Source organism: Pelophylax lessonae (assembly GCF_965119305.1).
Source record: "Pelophylax lessonae genome assembly, chromosome: 3".
NCBI classification, from domain to species: domain Eukaryota; kingdom Metazoa; phylum Chordata; class Amphibia; order Anura; family Ranidae; genus Pelophylax; species Pelophylax lessonae.
The window spans coordinates 629,249,776-629,269,230 of record NC_138770.1 but is presented as its reverse complement, the minus strand read 5'-3'; the positions used below and the strand labels follow the sequence as shown (position 1 = coordinate 629,269,230).

Sequence of the window (19,455 nt, the reverse complement as noted above, 5' to 3'; positions counted from 1 at the left end):
GTTTTTATCATATCACAGAAGAAGGGGGCCATGTAGGACCTCTTTGTCAGGCATGTAATACTAGTCAAAGCTCTTTGTCAGGTAAGCCAGAAAAGAATCTGTTCCTGGCTATTTTAACCACTTAGGGACTGCCCACCCTAAATATAGTGCGGAGGGGCGTCCCGAACAGGCAAGGCAACGTACCCGTGCGTCGCTGCTCCTTTCTGGGTTTAGCGCCCCCCCCCCCCTCGCCGACACCCAATGTGATTATACACAGCAGGAGCCTGTCAGCAAGTCTTGGCCAATGATTCATGGCTGGCACCTGCTGATCGGCTGTGTACAATCACAGCCCAGAGCTCTGTGTTGACAGTCAACACAGAGCTCTGAACAGAGAGAACGATCTCTCTGTTTCTCATCTCTGCAAAGATAAACTTGGTTCATATGGTGTCAAGCGTGTGTGGTGGTAACCAGGTGACGAGTACAAAGACAAGTGTGTCTTGCCTACAGTCAAGCATGGTGGTGGGAGTGTCATGGTCTGGGGCTGCATGAGTGCTGCTGGCACTGGGGAGCTACAGTTCTTTGAGGGAACCATGAATGCCAACATGTAATGAGACATACTGAAGCAGAGCATGATCACCTCTTTTGGGAGACTGGGCCACAGGGCAGTATTCTAACATGATAACAACCCCAAACACACCTCCAAGACGACCACTGCCTTGCTAAAGAAGCTGAGGATAAAGGTGATGGACTGGCAAAGCATGTCTCCAGACCTAAACCCTATTGAGTATCTGTGGGGCATCCTCAAATGGAAGGTGGTGGAGTACAAGGTCTCTAACATCCCCCAGCTCCGTGATGTCATCATGGAGGAGTGGAAGAGGACTCCGGTGGCAACCTGTGAAGCTCTGGTGAACTCCATGCCCAAGAAGGTTAAGGCAATGCTGGAAAATAATGGTGGCCACACAAAATATTGACACTTTGGGCCCAATTTGCACATTTTCACTTAGGGGTGTACTCACGTTTGTTGCCAGCAGTTTAGACATTAATGGATGTGTGTTGAGTTATTTTGAGGGGGACAGCAAATTTATACAAGTTGCACACTCAATACTTTACATTGTAGCAAAGTGTCATTTCTTCAGTGTTGTCACATGAAAAGATATAATAAAATATTTACAAAAATGTGAGCGGTGTACTCGCTTTTGTGAGATACTCTGTATATATATCTATATTTATCTATATATATATATATATATATATATATATATATATATATATCTATATCTAGATATATATATATATATATATATATATATATATATATATATATATATATATATTGCTAATTTAAAGTTTTAAATGTAAAATTAGGGCCAGTACCATTCAACCCATTTCTTCTTAGCCTAAGTGTTTGTGGACCCATTGTTTTTTGCTGTTTTTGCTATTTTTCTCTTGAATGCAATAAAGCTTAGAACACTACACAGCAGTATAATTATGCACCTTTAGTAAACAAGAATGTTATGTTAACAAATTATTTACAGTTTCAGGAATACAATATAAGACATTTAGATTGCTACAAATTTGCATACATTTACATATGCACACACTACTTATCCTTTCCTAGCAAATGCACCAGTCTATACGCCACAGGAATACAGTAAACGTTTCTTAGCTTCTGTTATAGCTGGTCTACCATTTCCATAGCAAACAGGACTTTGCATTCTATAGGAAAATGGGTTCTTGTCTGTTTTCACTCTCTTGTAGTGTTGCTTCTAGAGTTGTCCCTAACCTGCTTTCAGCTTGTGTAGCTGGCCATTTATCTTGGAAATTTGGTAGCCATTCCCACATGTGCGTAGCACATTTAAATTAAGTTCCTACATCATTTTAAATGAGGAACACATTTCTGTCTATAAACTCCAGGCTGCAGCATAGTACCATGAATGTTATAGCTCAAGTATGTCAAAAGGTCAGGCATTTGTTAAATGTTATTAAGATAACAAGAATTAAATTGATTGTAAAGGTAGAAGTTTATTTTATCTTAATGCATTTTATGCATTAAAAAGTCTTCTGTGTGCAGCAGCTCCCCTCAGCCCCCCTAAAACTTTCCTGAGGTCCATCTAGATCCAGCGATGTTTCAGGATGGTCTCGGCTGCCTTGGACACCCCTCCTCATTGGCTGAGACAGCAGTGTGCCAAAATTGCCTCCCACTGTCAATGAAAGTCAGTCAGTCAATGAGAAGAGAAAGGGGGTGGGGCCAGGCCACGGCTCCATGTCTAAATGGACACAGGGAGCTGTGACTTGGCTGGGGTGCCCCCATAGCAAGCTGCTTTATGTGGGGGCGCTCAACAGGAGAGAGGGGCCAGGAGCAGCGAAGAGGAACCCAAAGAGGATCTGGGCTGCTCTGTGCAAAACCAATTGCATAGAGCATGTAAGTATAACATGTTTGTTATTTTTAACTAACTAAAAACGAGACTTTAGTATTACTTTAAACTTGGGTCCAGTGTTTGACAAGAGCTCCTCTACATCAATGGGAACAGCTAAAAATTTGTACTTTTCTAGCATATAGTTCATTTATAGGTAAAGTTGATCCAGGGAATATCCAATTGCCTCTCGGGGGATCAGGAAGGAATTTTGGAGCAAATTGGATCATGCTTTTCAGATTTTTTTGCCTTCTTCTGGATCAACTGTGGGTATAGCATTGTGTATATAAAATTGTATACATTTTTATCCTCTTTTATTGGTTGTTGAACTACATGGACTTGTGTCTTTTTTTTTTTCAACCTGACTAACTATGTAACTATGTATACAGTATACTGTGTGTGTGTGTGTGTATATATATATATATATATATATATATATATATATTTTTTTTTTTTTTTTTTTTTACACCCCCCACGGGGATTTAATTACAAAAGGGGGATTTGGAAATTAAATGAAAAAAGAAGAATAGTCTTCCACTTAAAAAAAAAGTATTTCAAACCTTTTCCTTTTTTTGTTACAGGTTTCTTGACATGCAAGACAATATTCTAAAGGGGCAGAGGAGTCTTTTTTTGTTACAATGATTGTGCTGACTTCATTTCCAAATGGAGTCTCCTATGATTGGCATGTGGAAAAGCTGTGGTAAAGCTTTGGAACACAAGGTACTTTCTGCAATTAATGAAGTAAAAAATGTTTCTCTTTATTTACTTTACCAATTAAGCTGTCCAATGGAGATTCTTCTGACCAGTGTTTAAGGATTGGCAGACGCCTGAGCTCTCTCTGACATAATTGTTTGTTTCACGTTGCATCTTACTATTCACATTGTTAGAACATCTGACGAGATTGTTAAAGAAGTTTACATTTGAACATATTTGTCTTCGTCCAGTTTGATAAGTGAACAAGTCTTGCCGTAATTATGCATGCATTAAAGGAAAGTGCATTTTTTTATGTAGCTGACATGGACGATGATGACGACGCTGGGCTTCTTGATTTTATTGGGTAAGTGTACTGTTTACTATGTAAATATCATTGTTGTAATCTATCTCTGCGTGCCAGTTTACTGTTACTGTTTCCAGTTACCTGAGATAAATAAATTATTTTAATAACATAAAATGAAGGGTTTTTTTCACCAACTATTTAGTTAAAGCTGAAGTTTAATCTGCTTATATTGTATTTTGCCCTCCTTGGTTCTTATGCAGTCCCCCCTTCCCCATTACACGGTAATAACATTTTTAAATAAAACCTCTTCGTTTTCATTACATACTGTATTTTCTGGCGTATAAGACTACTTTTGAACCTCAAAAAAATCCCCCAAAAATGGGGGGTCGTCTTATACGCCGAGTATAATATCTCCAAGGTAACCTAAGTATAAGTATTACCGGTAGATGAAAATTAGGGGGGTCGTCTTATACCCTATTTTTTACCCAGTGATGTCATCACGAGATCTCTCTGCTTCTCCATGCAATATAGGCAGATCATAGCTGGTAAGAGTGCCGGCAGGGTGCTGTACATAGCTTTAGAATACTATAACAACACCCCGCCTCAGTCATTAGCAGTGGACTGGCTTCTGGGAGGAGTTATGGAAATATCAAAATGTTAAAATGTATTGTGTAGCGCTATATCCACCTCCATATTAGTGATCGACCAATATCGCTTTTTTATTGCCAGATACTCTTGTGGAGGGATCTGGGGGTCTAAAAGACCCCAAACCCCTCCTCTGCACTTAAAAGCATTCAAAACGCCAAGTTTGGCTGTTTTGAATGCTGTAATTTTTTTGGACTTGGCACCAAGTACCCGGAAGTCATTTCTGGGCTTTTACATGGACACCCAATCAGAGCTGAATGCGGCTTTGTTTGGGCCTTCTCTTCGGTGGCCGTGCAGGCTGGTTGGACCCGGGCGGGGGGGGGGGGGGGTATGTCCCCTCCCGCTCCTTGTAATGACAGCCGAGCGGCTTCTCAGCCACATCGGTTGTCATTACAAGACAGCCGTCCATCGGCGGTACCGGGGTGATGCCTCTAGCTGCAGGCATTATTCCGGTCCAAGCACTTTCCAAAATATCGGCAATATCGGTAACCTCAGGGGCCGATTCCGATATATCGGGGAAAGTGCAGATCGGCCCTCGATATATCGGCTTTGCCGATAATCGGTCGATCCCTACTCCATATGTGTTATATGCATGTATACAAATATTGCCATACATTAATTGCTAATTGTGCAACGATTAAAAATCATATATATATATATTGATTCATAAAAAAATCAAATATACAAACAGTGCAAAAGTGCTTAACCACTTCCAGAGTGAGTGCAAAGAGGATGTTATGCAGAGGAAATCGATATCTAACATGTCACGCTTTAAAATTGCACATACTCGTAGAATGGCGCCAAACTTCAGTACTTAAAAATCTCCATGGGCAACGCTTTAACATTGTTTACAGGTTTTTACATTTTTTACTGGTCCAACAGGCAGGCTTCTGTCAAAGGCTCATGACCAAAAATGGTTTTCCGACCGACTCCCGATCAGCGTTCTCAGCCAATTGCTGAGAGGGCAGAATGGAGTGTTCTGGTGGGGGGGGGGGGGCATCGCCCTATCGCCCTGTCGCCCTGTCAGAACACAATAGTTCAGCAGGGGAGATCGCTGTACTAAAACCAAATTCATAGTCATGCCAGGTGTGCCTTGGCACACCCTAATCATTTTGTGCGGTGCTGATTTCCCCTACTGCCCGGGCTTCCCCTGTGTTGCCCCCACCCGGCAGTGCTGCTGGCTTCCTTCTCGCTCTCCCCCCAGCTGCTGCGGGGTATGGGGGGAAAGGGGCTAGTAAATATGTAATTTACCAGCCCCTTCCTTTTCGAAATGAACACAGCGAACACACTCACTTACTGTGTCCATTCATAACTCAAGCGTAGCAAACTGTGTTTTCTATGCTTCAGTTTGTGAATGAACAGGAAGCGGCTCAGCACAGAGCACTTCCCATTTATTCACTGTCCCTTGCACAGGGCAGAGACAAGGTAATCAAGCACCTAGGGCAGTGATGGCGAACCTTGGCACCCCAGATGTTTTGGAACTATATTTCCCATGATGCTCAACTACACTGCAGAGTGCATAAGCATCATGACAAATGTAGTTCCAAAACATCTGGGGTGCCAAGGTTCACCTTTATTGGCCTGGGGCAAAGATACTAATCTGCACCTCCCCCCCCCTTCCCTTAGGGTTAGAGTTAGCAGGGATGTCGCTATTACTACTCCTGTCAGCCTTGTAACAGAAGCATCTGGCACAGGGTGCCCCCATTCCTGCAATAAACCATTGCACCCAGGGCAACTGCCCCTCCTGCCAACAACTTGTCTCGGCCCTGAGGCTGCAGAGAAAGGCATGTGTGTTTGAGCTTTAGGGTGAACACTCTAATGCAATAGGCTGCGCATACCTATGACCAGACTGTTAGTACAGCAGCTCTGAGCCGAGCTGACTACAGGTGTGTACCAGGCTTTACTGTGGAGGACAAAATCTTTGCTCCTGAGTTTATGGCTGCAGACATTACAAGTTACATTCTTGGACTTTTCATAAATTTTACATTGCAGATTATACATCTTCAAAAATTGGTAGTTCTCGTTTGCAGCAGTGGGATTGAGGCTCATTGTTATATGTAAAATAAATGGGAACTCTAGCAAGACAGTTTTGATACTCGTCCTGAAATGTTATAAGAAGTTTGTGGACAATTCAGCCCACCAGCATTCCCCGAAAGCTGAAAAATGACAGTTAATCCTTTGTATAATTAAATGTGTTTTTAAATACGTGCAAATCTTTTTTTTTTTTAAGGGACGCTCAGGCATTGAATTATTATCTACATGGATCGGGAGATAAATCTGTAAGTTTTTTCCTGTGCACATCAAATAAAAAGGAATGACATCTTTATTTTTAGATCTTTTGGCTGTGGTGTGTGTGTTTTTCTTGTGCCAGAAATATTCTATGGGATTTTTGCTAGCTTTGATTTTGATCCCAAACATTACTAGGTATAAAGGCAGAGGGCAGAGGTTAAAGTGTTACTAAACACAGAACCCCGCATTCACTATATCTGGTCTCCCACAGTACACAGATTATGGAACTGCAATTTTTTTTAGTAATCATAAACTGCTAAATAACTTTTCTCATCAGCAGTATATAGCAGCCTTGTGACTTGTACCAGTTCATAGTAAAGCTTGTAGGAGGAGTTTTCATTCTCCCCTTATCCTCTGTCTGAACATGTCAGGACTGTGCTGATTGGCCCTTTGCTGATCACATGCACTCTCCCAAGAAAAAAAAAACAACCCTCTAACAATACACACAAAACTGAGCATGTGCAGCCTGACTACAAAGGCCCTGTTCTATCATGAGATGGGTTGGAGTCAGAGAAAGAAGGGGAGGATCAGAGAGACAGGATCACACAGCCTTTATACACAATGCGCAGGATTCACCCCTTAGGTTCAACAGTGAGTACAACAAGCATACTTTACTGCATATACATCATGCTTTACTGCGCTTGGGTATAACATAAATCATTTGTGGAGATTTTGAGTTATTTGAATATCTTTGTGATCTGAAAAAGATTTGTTTAGGCTAACTTTATGCTACATGCTTTCCATGTGCTGTGGCATAAGGGAACAACTACAAGTCCCATCAAGTAACTGTCAGTCTTATTATCATGCCTCTGAGAGTCATGCATGTACAGTGAGGGGAAAAAAGTATTTGATCCCCTGGTGATTTTGTATGTTTGTCCATTGACAAAGAAATGATCAGTCTAGTTTTAATGGTAGGTGTATTTCAACAGTTAGAGACAGAATAACAACAAAAAAATCCAGAAAAACGCATTTAAAAAAGGTTATAAATTGATTTACATTATAATGAGTGAAATAAGTATTTGGCCCCTTCGCAAAACATGACATAGTACTTGATGGCAAAACTCTTGTTGGCAATCACAGAGGTCAGACGTTTCCTGTAGTTGGCCACCAGGTTTGTACACATCTCAGGAGGGATTGCTTCTGTGGACAGGTGTCTTTTATACAGGTAACAAGCCTAGATTAGGAGCACTCGCTTTAAGAGAGTGCTCCTAATCTCAGCTTGTTATCTGTATAGAAGACACCTGGGAGCTAGAAATCTTGCTGATTGATAGGGGATCTAATACTTATTTTACTCATTAAAATGGAAATCAATTTATAACTTTTTTGAAATGCGTTTTATTTATTTATTTATTTATTTTGTTATTCTGTCTCTCACTGTTAAAATAAACCTACCATTAAAATTATAGACTAATAATTTCTTTGTCAGTGGGAAAACATACAAAATCAGCAGGGGATCAAATACTTTTTTCCCTCTCTGTAGTTATTAAAGAAAGAAGTCAAAAGTTTATTAAAGTTAAAGTTATTAAAGTTAAAGTTATTAAAGAAAGAAGTCAAAAGAAGTCAAAAGTACACATGACATTATACACATTTTTTTGAGCTTCATGAAACCTGCCATCTACAGTTCTGGCAGTGGTAATTTTTATAATTGTAACGAGTAACTATGCAGCACAAAAAAAAAAAATTCAGAGTAGAAGTATTGAAATCATCGAAAAAATGTAAAAGTGGAAGTAGGAGAAAAAAATTCTACTCTAGGAAAGTACAGATACCGCCTTTCGGTACTTAAGTACAGTAGTGAAGTAGTTCTACTTCGTTACTATACATCTCTGGAAACAGACAGGCGGCCCATTTCCATCTATCTGTCCCACAGAGATCAGCAGGCTGTGTCTGTGTCTGCTCTGCATAGCAGGACGGACATGGATCTGTCATCCGCCTGCTCAGCGTGGGTCAGCAGAGATTTCCCCTGCTGAGCAGGCGGATCCGCATGATGGCGTGGCCTTAAACAGGAGCCTTAAGCAACTTTAGTGCTTCTGTTATTTTATTATTTCTTCACATTGTCTGCAGCTAAAAGGTCAGTGGGGATTTATTAAGATTTTTTTACTGTTAATTAAAAATATGGAAATACTTGGCTGTCCATAACCTGTCCATAAATTAAATGGCGAGGAGACATTGAAATAGTTTTCCAAAAGGTTCCTGTCAAAGTTATGGGACAAGTTTTATCCTGCAACCAACTTTTTTTTACTCCCTTTCACTTGAAAGGTGTTATTTTAAAACAAGCCTGTACTTAAGGAATACGTAGGCATCTATTACTGACTTCTCCCACCAAAATTCTGGTTGTTTGGCTATCATCCTGATCTAATGGCTTTCTTCTTGTGTCACTGACCTTACGGAGTATTCAAATCAGTTCGGACTCTCCTTTGATTTCACTTGCTGCATACTTGTTCTGTGAAATATTGTATTGAACTCACAGCCAGCAAGGTAACTAACATTTGCAGACAGAGATCAGCAATGTCAGCCTACATATACCTCTCCACTATACTTGTAGAACATGGTGTTTTTAGGTTGACAAGTGACCAATGGAAAAAAATAATCTGCCCAAAAAGAAGCTCATGTACTTTTTTGAGCGTTGGGTGTTTTGCTTAAGACGTCAAAACGCTCAGATGTTAACAGGGGCCATTGAAATGAATAGGATTTGTCTTGTTGGGCGTTTTTTGAGCTGATCCTAGAGCAGAAAAACGCCCCAAAACGCCTACATGTGAACTTAGCCTAAATGCTTCTTGTGCTTTAACTTTTAAATTTGAAAAATGTTTTTAAATATTTTACCCTAAATTAATTGTTCTTTGTTTTACTTAACAGGATGCTGATGAATTAACGGATGCAGATTTTTCAGCTTCAAATTCAAACTCTATTTTTGCCAATGCTAATGTAAGTATAAATGAGACCAAACAAAATGAGGATATCGTCTTAAACAATGATCAGAAATAAGAAGCTATATTTAAATAAAATCTATAGCCTTTTTTTTTTTTTTTTACATCTCTGCAACATATGTGCATTTCCCTGTGTTATATTCCTTTAAAACCCCTGCAGGTACAGAAAAATTCCTTTTGATTTGTCAGAAATGCACTCTACTGGTAAAGCATTACTAAACCCACAACAGTAAAATCAATCTGTATATGCAGTAAAGCATGCTTGTTATACTCACTGTGGAACCTAAGGGGTTAATCCTCTGCATTGTGTAAAAAGGCTGTTTAATTCTGTCTTCTCTGGTCCTCCCCTTCTTCCACTGTCCCGAATGTATCTGCTGATAGAACAGAGTCTTGGGGGAAGGCTGCACATGCTCAGTTTGGAGTGTATTGCTAGAGAGTTTTTTTTTTTCTTGGGAGAGTGCATGTGATCAGCACAGGGCCAATCAGCACTGTCCAGACAGAGGGTCAGGTAGACGCGTCGCCAGGCGATACTAGAAACCAGTGTGGCAGGCCAGGCAGGAGAGGGGAAGCATATTAGACAGTGGACGGACACTCTGGGCTAATAACAGTAAATCATCCACACGAGACTCGGGGCTTTTTGCGGGCACACTCAGGGCTATAGCCCCGGTCAGCCCCCCCCCCTGCCGAGGCCACCGGGGTCAGGGGTCATGCAGCCTCATTGGACAATCAGAGGAGAATGAAAACTCCTCCTTCAAGAATATAAAACTCCTCCAATACTGATAGAAGTCACAAGACTGCTATATACTGCTGATGAGAAAAGGTATTTAGCAGTTTATATTTACTAAAATAATTTCCATGTTCTATGTACTGTGGGAGACCAGATATAGTGAATACAGGCTCCTGGGTTCAGTAACACTTTAAGTTCTTTTGTGGTGGTGTGTGGTGTCAGCCCTAATCAAATGTCTTTTGCTGAACTACTCAAACTCTTCCACTCTCCTATCTCTATAACAGACATTAATTATTCTGTAGTCCTAGATAAGAAAGTCAGAGTCAGTTCATGGCCATGCACATACAGTCAGTACAAACACACCCAGTTAGGCTCCATTCAAACTTGTACGGTTCCAAAGTTGCACCGACTTTGCATAAAAGTGCAACTTTGACGCCACTTTGAATGGGTGTGACTTGGATACGACTTTGGCTTTGACCAGTGATAATGGACAACTGTTGCACAACTGTTGCATTGCATAACATTCAGGTATGACTTTCATACAAGTTTTAAAGGTTAACATTAAAGTCTATGGCCCTCAAGTTGCATGAAAGTCGGATCAAATTAGTGCATGAACTACTTTGAAGTCGCTGCAATTTGAGGAATCACATGGGAACGTGGCACACTTTTTGATGCTATTCTGGTGTCAACCAGCCACCCGCACACAGGGCAAAAACACAGACAGAGCAAACATGGAGTGGACAACACATGATGCTTACATAGTGGAATTTCTATTTATGCTCTTAACAAAGCACTTACAGCCTTCATGCTTGAGGAGCGCTGATGTGTACATATGGGAGGTTTCTCCATTGCATGTCAGATAGAAGGTGATTAGTGTCTAGAGAGCTATGGTGGTTTGGTTGGTACACAAAGACAATCCTTGGACAAACTTGCAGCATTAATCCTTTGCATATATAAATGGAGGATATGAAAATCTTTAAGGATATAGCTACATTTATTTCTCTTAAATATGGAGGATCCTTTTGGCAAAATATATTGAAATGAAACCACTCAGGATTTGTCTTTTGCTCCATGGAAATAAAATTCACATATTATTAGAATGACTATTCCTAGAAGCAATGCTTTATATATAAATCCATGATAGGCTAGTTCATAAGCAGGACATTGAAGCGGGGGGTGTACATTATGAGTTGCTGGTTGCTATGATCAGAACTTGCACTCTTCCCTCTAAAACGTTTTTTAAAAAATTTGATTTATTTTAACAAGCAATTGAAAAATTTGTGTTCATTATGGATATCTTTATATGAACCCCAGAAAACACACCCCCTGATGAAACTCTTTCATTTTTTTTTTTTTTTTTTGCTGCACTCTTTTTAACCTTCTACATGCTTTTTCCTCAGCTTGCTGATGCTAAATCATCTGCTAAAACTGCACGCAGCCCAGAGGAAGAAGAATCCAAAGATGGAATGGAAATGTCTACTAACATTCAGTACTTTGAAGGCGATCTTGAACCATCCCCTATGCCAGACCTCACTGAGGACATCTTACAAAAGTCATTGCAGGAGGCCAACATCACAGAACAGATTTTGGCAGAAGAGGCTTACTTGGATGCCAGCATAGAATCTGGCCAACAGTTTTCTAATGTTCCATTTCACGCTCATTCATCAGCATCGTTTACTCATACCAACACTGACCCTAGTTACTCAGGCCAAACATTACATCCCCTAGGAGTGACCCATGTGCCTGTAGTTCAACAGCAGTTAGGTGCATCATTTGCAGGAAACACCGTAGGTGTGCAGCATGGTTTTATGCAACATGTTGGAATTATTCCTGGCCAGCAGATGCCAAATAGTGGACATGGCAGTTCTGGGCAGATCCATGTAATTGGTTCCATTAATAGTCAATCTCCAGTGATGACTATAAACAATCTTGATGGTTCCCAGATTATACTCAAAGGTGGCCAACAAGTACCTCCCAATGCTGGTGGGGGGCTTGTAATACAAAGACAGACACCAAATGGCAATGCTGTTTTTGGAAGTCCAAACACGAGTCCAGCAGGACAACCATTCAATAGTGGCAATTTTCAAGCATCTTTACCTGTTCATAATATTATTATTCACAGAGGACCAGCACCAAATTCTAACAAAGCTCACATAAATATTCAGCCTAAACCAATGCAAGTAGGACAGCAGGGACATTACAGTGTTAGTCATGTAGGAGTACAACATCATCATGGGCATCAAGGTATCCCGTTCGTCACAGCATCCCAGAGTTCCTCTATGAGTCAACAAATGCCAGCAAACCAGCAATGTTCTCGTAAACCATCCAGTCAGCAGCCAGGGGGTGGTAGCATTGTCATTCATTCTCCAGTTGGTCAACAACACTGTCATCCAAACCAATTTATCATTCCCGCTGGCCTTTCACTAAATAATAATTCAATGCAGCAAATCCAGGCCATTAACCATCAACTTGCACAGACACAGCAATCCCATCTGGGTTCTCAACAGGTTCCTCCCGAACACATGTTGATGAGCAGAAACTCAACAGGTATGGTTAGGGCTTGTCAGCAGTACCCAGGGCAAATGTTACATAGTCCGGGTACAGCTGTGCAAATTGTTCCTGGACAGTCATTTACAAGTTCTGGAGGTCAAGTCATTTTGAACCATGGACCATCTCAAAGTGTGGGAGGGCAGATGGCGCAGCTGTCTCCTACACTACTGCATTTGTCTCCTGGTCAAAGCACCACTATTCTAGGAAGATCAGGCATCTCATCAACGCCAACTAGTTGCTCAAATATGTCATCTGGAAACCGCTTCACCATTGTAAGTTCTGGAGCCGGACTTCAGCGAACTGGAGTAGGATTTCCACGAGGAACGGACAGTTACATAACAGAGCAGGAACAGAACAGAGCACAAACTGCAATGAATGAAACCCATCTTCAGTCCTCCAATTCTAAAACCAGCAGCAGTTTAAGTCCCAAAACAGCTTCTCAGCAGGCATTTTCTCTTAACCAGGTAAGGCATAGTGAAGCTCTGTGTTATCATTCTAAGGTGTTTTTAGTTTAAAATAATTTTAGAGTGATCCATAAAAAATATGTTAAATTTCTCTTTGATTGGGGGTTCCTCCCCGTTGTAAGATAGATTTTTCACCTTCCACAGCCCCCAAGCAATAAACAGTGTTTGTGTTTGAAATGTTTGGAGGACTGCAAATACAATGTTTCCCATATGTTATGATCATTTTCTTGTTCAATATTTTTATTATAGAAATTAAGTACTGTATACAAATATGTGTAGACAGTTTATCTATAATAGATAACAAGTTGAGTAGATGTTGTATCCAGATAAACATACACTATATTGTCAAAAGTATTGGAACGCCTACCTTTCACGCACATGAACTTTAATGGCATCCCATTCTTAGTCCATAGGGTTCAATATTGAGTTGGCCCACCCTTTGCAGCTATAACAGCTTTAACTCTTCTGGGAAGGCTGTCCACAAGGTTTAGCAGTGTGTCTATGGGAATATTTGACCATTGTTCCTGAAGCGCATTTGTGAAGTCAGGCACTGATATTGGACAAGAAAGCCTGGCTCTCAGTCTCCGCTCTAACTGATCCCAAAGGTGTTCTATCAGGTTAAAGTCAGGACTCTGTGCAGGCCAGTCAAATTCCTCCACCCAAAACCTCGCTCATCCATGCCTTTATGGACCTTGCTTTGTGCACTGGTGCGCAGTCATGTTGGAACACAAAGGGCCATCCCCAAATTGTTCTCACAAAGTTAGGAGTATGAAATTGTCCAAAATGTCTTGGTATGCTGACACCTTAAGAGATCCCTTCACTGGAACGAAGGGGCCAAGCCCAACCCCTGAAAAACAACCCCACATCAAATTCCCCTCTCCAACAAATGGTTTGGACCAGTGCACAAAGCAAGGTCCATAAAGACATAGAAGAGCGAGTTTGGGGTGGAGGAACCTGACTGACCTCAACCCGATAGAACACCTTTGGGATGAATTAGAGAGGAGACTGTGAGCCAGGCATTTTCATCCAACATCAGTGCCTGAACTCACAAATGCTCTTCTATAAGAATGGTCAAACATTCCCATAGACACACTCCTAAACCTTGTGGACAGCCTTCCCAGAAGAGTTAAAGCTGTTATAGCTGCAAGGGGGGGCAACTATATATCAAAAGCTACGGACTAAGACTGGGATGCCATTAAAGTTCATGCGCATGTAAAGCCAGGCATCCCAATACTTTTGAAAATATAGTGTAAGTGTCCTAGAGGTACAATACATTCATCAAAAGAGCAGAAAGTGGACCAGAGAAAGAACCAGCTATAGAAAAGAGTAAAGTAGGTAAAGGAGGAAGAACTAGGTTGGTAAAATGGGTCTGGCCAGGGAGAACTCGCAGCAACAGGGCCACAAAGAGATGTAAAGTGGACATGTCTATTAAAGTTCCAGAAGGTGACCGCCAAAGTCGCAGGCAAGAAAAAGATCCCTTTATAAATTTTTTGTACTGTGTTGTTTGGCCATCAGTTTCTGATTGATCAGTATCAATTGCAATCTAGATTTAACCTCTGTAATATGAATAGTGTCGGTGAGCCATGCCGTTGCTACCGCTTTTCTTCAGCCGCCAAAACTTTCATCATAGGTGTAAACATTTAGTGATATTTGAATGTTTCAGCTTGAAAAGTGTTTTAAATGGGTTCATGGGAAATGTTTGTTGAGTACATATTCTTTCATACACTTGAGTTCAAGCATTTTAAACAATGGCGGAAGATCCACCATAGGTGCAAAAATGAGCGCACTTCAGAACAGACTTGGAAACATATAGCAGGGGTGTCAAGATATATTCCTCCCAAGCGTTAGGGTACTATGTACCATCTCATTATTATAAGTTGCGTGAGCAGGATTTCGTGGTATCCCAAATTTGAGCCCGCTCATCATGTTTCAAAGCCTTGCCCAAGTCTGCTTACTACTTCTGCACATACTGTATGTAAGAGGAGAGGGGGAGTATTTAGACAGCAGTGTACTATATAGTAGTGAGATCATCCCAGGTGAGTGAGACTTATTTTTGCATTTAGATTGAAAGGGTGTAAAATCTAACTTCTCACCGGAAAGATGTATTGTGATGGAAACGTAGTGTTGAACACCTGGAAATCTCAGTGTTAGATAACTGATATTGTTCCTCTAGGTTTGGAAAGGATTTTATATCTCTCAGGGTTAGCAGATGGAGAAATGTAGTTACTCCTGAGGTTATCCAATTTCTAAAAGAATTAGGCGACCAAAACCAGGAGAAAATGAGGGGTTATGTATAATGGATAGGAGGGTTAAATGCGGTAAGAGAAGACCTCCTGAGCATGGTCATCCCAAATCCAAGGAAAATGTCTGCTAGAGGGATTGGATATGGGTTATTTGTCTTTGGTAAGACGTCAGAGGAGGTCATGAATAGATAGAGGAGCGCAGTCTTCAGCTTTCAGATTGCCCCAGAACAGGGTTTGAGTCATAGCGTAGTATTTAGATGTCTGTGCCATTTCATCTGCTTTATAGTATCTTAAAAAGTTTTGAATGCCTAAGTCCCCATTAAGTCTGATCTGGAACATAATATGCTTGGGGATTCTCAGTCATGCGATTGAGCCACATTAAGTGCATAACCTGGTTTTGGATAATACAAAAGATAAGTGGAGGAAGAGGGATTGGTAGCACCCAATGTAAGTACTGTAGCCTAGATAGGTACGTCATTATGCTGCCGGCCATGACAATGTGTATGAGGACAAGGTAGGTAGAAGGAGCTTGAGCTTTTGTAGGAGGTCAGGGTAGTTGGCAGCATAGAACTTGGAGAAGGAATCCAATGGAATGGTATTTTTAGGTAATGCCACAATGCTAGATTGCAAAAGCAGGTGGCATTGTGGGTACCATATGGAATTTTTCTCTTCTGTCCTTATACAAATTTGGCATTAGTGAGAAGAGGAACACTCATCTGTTTATGAATCTGTTTCTTTCTTTGTCCTTGGAAATTCCAATAAACATTGTCAATCATGATTTAGCCCTGGTCCTGGTTCACAAGTTCACAAGTCGCATGGCAAATCACGCCCCATTAACGGCAATTGAACCATTGTAATCGACTTAGGAAAAGGTTCCTGCACTACTTTGGTGCAACTTCAACATGACTTGCTTGACATCTGTTAGGTCGTATGCAAGACGCAAGAAAGTCACGCAGGGATGTCTGATTAAAGGTCGCGGCAATGTGAACGATCTTTTACTGTAATAGTCTGCAATGTTACATAATCGCTTGTCATTTACTGGCAGGTTTATAAGCAGAAATTTGAGGTTTTGTTCTTGTGTGCACCTTTTCCTTGTCCTCAGCATATGGGAATGTCTGAACACCAAATAAGAATGTAAAAAATGAAATTTGCATTTGTAATTTAAATGGAAAGAAATAGATAAATATAAAGTAAGAGATCTTACATGCATGTTTTTGATGTGTTTTCTTTTCTTGCAGACTGCAAAAATACTCTCCAGTCCCCTCTCTCCAGTTTCATCACTGAAAAACCAGGAGAGACAATGTCACGCACACATTGCTTCACTGACAGGTACCTTTATTGGTGTATGGTATTATCTTGATGGATAGATAGCAGTGGGTAAGGATTGCTCTCATTAAAAGTGGAAGCCGGGCAGATATAAAAGACACACATTAATAAAAGTTTTGTATTTATGAATGAATCGTTAAATGCATTTTCAAAATGCAACTAGCAATAGTACTTACATTTTAAAGCGGTTCATCAGCAGTTATATACAGGAATGTAGCAAACAGCACACCTTCTTTGCATAGGAGGTTTGTTTAATAGATCTACGCTGTATATACCAGTAATATTCTAGCGGGGACACAAGCAGCAATATATACATTAACCACTTTAAGACTTTAATGACCAGGCCCTATTTTGCGATTCGGCACTGCATTACTTTAATTGCGTGGTTGTGCGACGCTGTACCTAAATAAAATTGGTGTCCTTTTTTTCCCACAAATAGTGCTTTCTTTTGGTGGTATTTGATCACCTGTGCAAATTTTTTTTTTTTTTTGCGCTATAAACAAGAAAAGAGCGACAATTTAAAAAAAAAAAAAAAAAACAATATTTTTCACATTCTGCTATATGATGTTATCAAAAAAAAATTAAAAATCAAAATTTTTGTAACATTTTAGGCCAATTTGTTTTCTGCTACATATTTTTGGTAAAAAAATTTGCAATAAGCGTATTTTTGTTTGGTTTGCGCAAAAGTTATCGCGTCTACTAACTACGGGGAAAGATTTGTCATTTTTATTGTTTTTTTTACTAGTAATGGTGGCGATCTGAGATTTTTTCTGAGAGCAGATCCCCTAAGTGACATTTTTGACACTTTTGGGGGTGCCAGTGACATTGCTACAGTAATCAGTGCAAAAAATATAGACTGTTACTGTAATAATGACACTGGCAGGGAAGGGGTTAACAGTATAGGTGATCAAGGGGTTAAATGTGACCCTAGGGGAGTGATCCTAACTGTGGAGGGGGGGGGGGCGAGGCTTCTGAGATGACCATAGAGACATGTGATCCTATATAGAAGGATCACATGAGCTCTGTGATCATTTCAGGGATAAGGACAGTCAGCTGTGTTTACAACAACCGACCGTCCTTCTCTCACAGCGGGGAGCGATCACGGGTGTCAGGCAGCAATCGGAGCCGCCTGACACACGCATCGGCTCCCCCGCTGCCGAGTGGGGGGCGGGAGCGCACCGCCGGTGGCGCGCTTTTCCCCCCTACCTTCCCGTGTGCGACTGACGTAGCTCTACGTCGGTTTGCCCAGGAGAGCCACCCTGCCGCAGTAAATAGGCAGCGGGGGGTCGGGAAGTGGTTAAAATAAAAAGGTATTTTAATTGCTGTCCTGTTTGGGGGATTTCTCCTTTTGACAATAATACATTCTCAGCCTTACCCTGTGCAGAGATTTTCCAGCTTGTTGGACAACAATCTAGGTGGCAGCAGAGTGGACATCAGTGGGTAGAAGCCACCACGTTTTAACAGAAACACGCACTGATCACAGCATCTGCTGTAGCATTTAAAATAAATGTCTGTATCATTTGCTGCCACGGTCAGTCAAGATTGTAACAGAGTTTTCTATATAGTAGCTTTCTACAAGCATGCATTAAGTGCTTTCGTTAGAGAATTTAGAGAATCAGCTTAACAATTTAAAATAACATTTTTATGTCTCTACCACAGGCATAATATTTAAATCTGACTGTTTTCACCCCTGACGTGGGAATTTTGGAGGAATGGGGGTGGCACTAATGTAACACGATTTCCTCATTTTCCACACTAATTCATCAAACCCATTATTGTCACACTCCTCAGTTTATGCATCTGTTAAATATGTCTGTTTTACTGAACTAGGGCAAGTGAGCTTAAGCACTGAGCTGTGTCTTTTCCCCCCACCCCCCAAGAGGTTTACCCCTGCCCGGTAACTAGACCCTTTAGCCTGAGAGTGTTTCAAGTAATTGTGTAATGTTAAATTCTTTCATGGTATTTTGAATAATTACTATCTGTGCAGTGTTCACAGTACACAGCTCCTGCTTTCCTCTATGCAGATGGAAATGTAATAAATGGCTGACAATTTTTCACTACTGATTGCAGAGCAATGGCAGCATGAATGCAAAAAAGAAAAATGATTTCTGCACCCCTTCAAAATATTCAACAGGACTGTGAGCTGGCTTGACATGCTATAAAATTACTTTAAATATGTGAATGATTTACCTTTTTTTGCAGAGCCTAACTCTGGAAGTAAACAAATACAACATCATTTATCGCAGCTACAGAATGTTAAGGTAAGATTTGATGTAGTGCGTGTGGACTTTTTTGTATGCATTTTAATATATTTTCCAAATATGTAAAGTAAACCTGTGACTATCCTTGGCAATTCGGATTGAGAGGATGCATCAACAGAGATGACCAATGATGAAAACTTCACATTTTAGCAATCAGTCAATCCAGACGAAGTTATATGGGAAACCTTTCTTGTAAAAAAATGGATTTTGCCCCTTTTCCTGAACTTGGTCTTTCAATGTAATGTGTGGCCTGATAGGCCAAAAGGGAGGCTCAGGAGCTTGAAGAAGCCGTAAAATGTTCATGAAAATGTTTTCATTTTTTTTTTCCCAAAGGGCAAACACACGATAAACTTGAGGAAACTTGATGTCTGATCAAAAGTTCAACAATAATAAAAAAAAAAAAAAAGAAAGTAAAGGAGTATAATTGTCTCTTAATGTGACACAAAAGCTTATAAAAAAAAAAAAGTATTTGATTCCCTGCTGATTTTGTACGTTTGCCCACTGGCAAAGAAATGATAAGTCTATAATTTTAATGGTAGGTTTATTTTAACAGTGAGAGACAGAATAACAACAAAAAAATCCAGAAAAACACATTTCTAAAAAGTTATAAATTTGGCGGCCACGGCGGCTGCCAAC

The 19,455-nt window shown here is 40.5% G+C and overlaps 1 protein-coding gene across 1 annotated transcript in view; it reads left to right on the top strand.

Moving 5' to 3' along the window:
• Nucleotides 1-2,975: 2,975 nt before the first annotated feature.
• The window catches only part of BICRAL (BICRA like chromatin remodeling complex associated protein), a 36,697-nt gene continuing 20,217 nt past the window's right edge, over nucleotides 2,976-19,455 (top strand). The window contains exons 1-7 of the mRNA XM_082249775.1: nucleotides 2,976-3,113; nucleotides 3,405-3,450; nucleotides 6,266-6,314; nucleotides 9,178-9,246; nucleotides 11,376-12,989; nucleotides 16,471-16,561; nucleotides 18,761-18,819. Coding sequence (XP_082105901.1) covers nucleotides 3,410-3,450; nucleotides 6,266-6,314; nucleotides 9,178-9,246; nucleotides 11,376-12,989; nucleotides 16,471-16,561; nucleotides 18,761-18,819 — 1,923 coding nt within the window. The 5' untranslated portion in view covers nucleotides 2,976-3,113; nucleotides 3,405-3,409. The remainder of the gene's footprint in view (nucleotides 3,114-3,404; nucleotides 3,451-6,265; nucleotides 6,315-9,177; nucleotides 9,247-11,375; nucleotides 12,990-16,470; nucleotides 16,562-18,760; nucleotides 18,820-19,455) is intronic.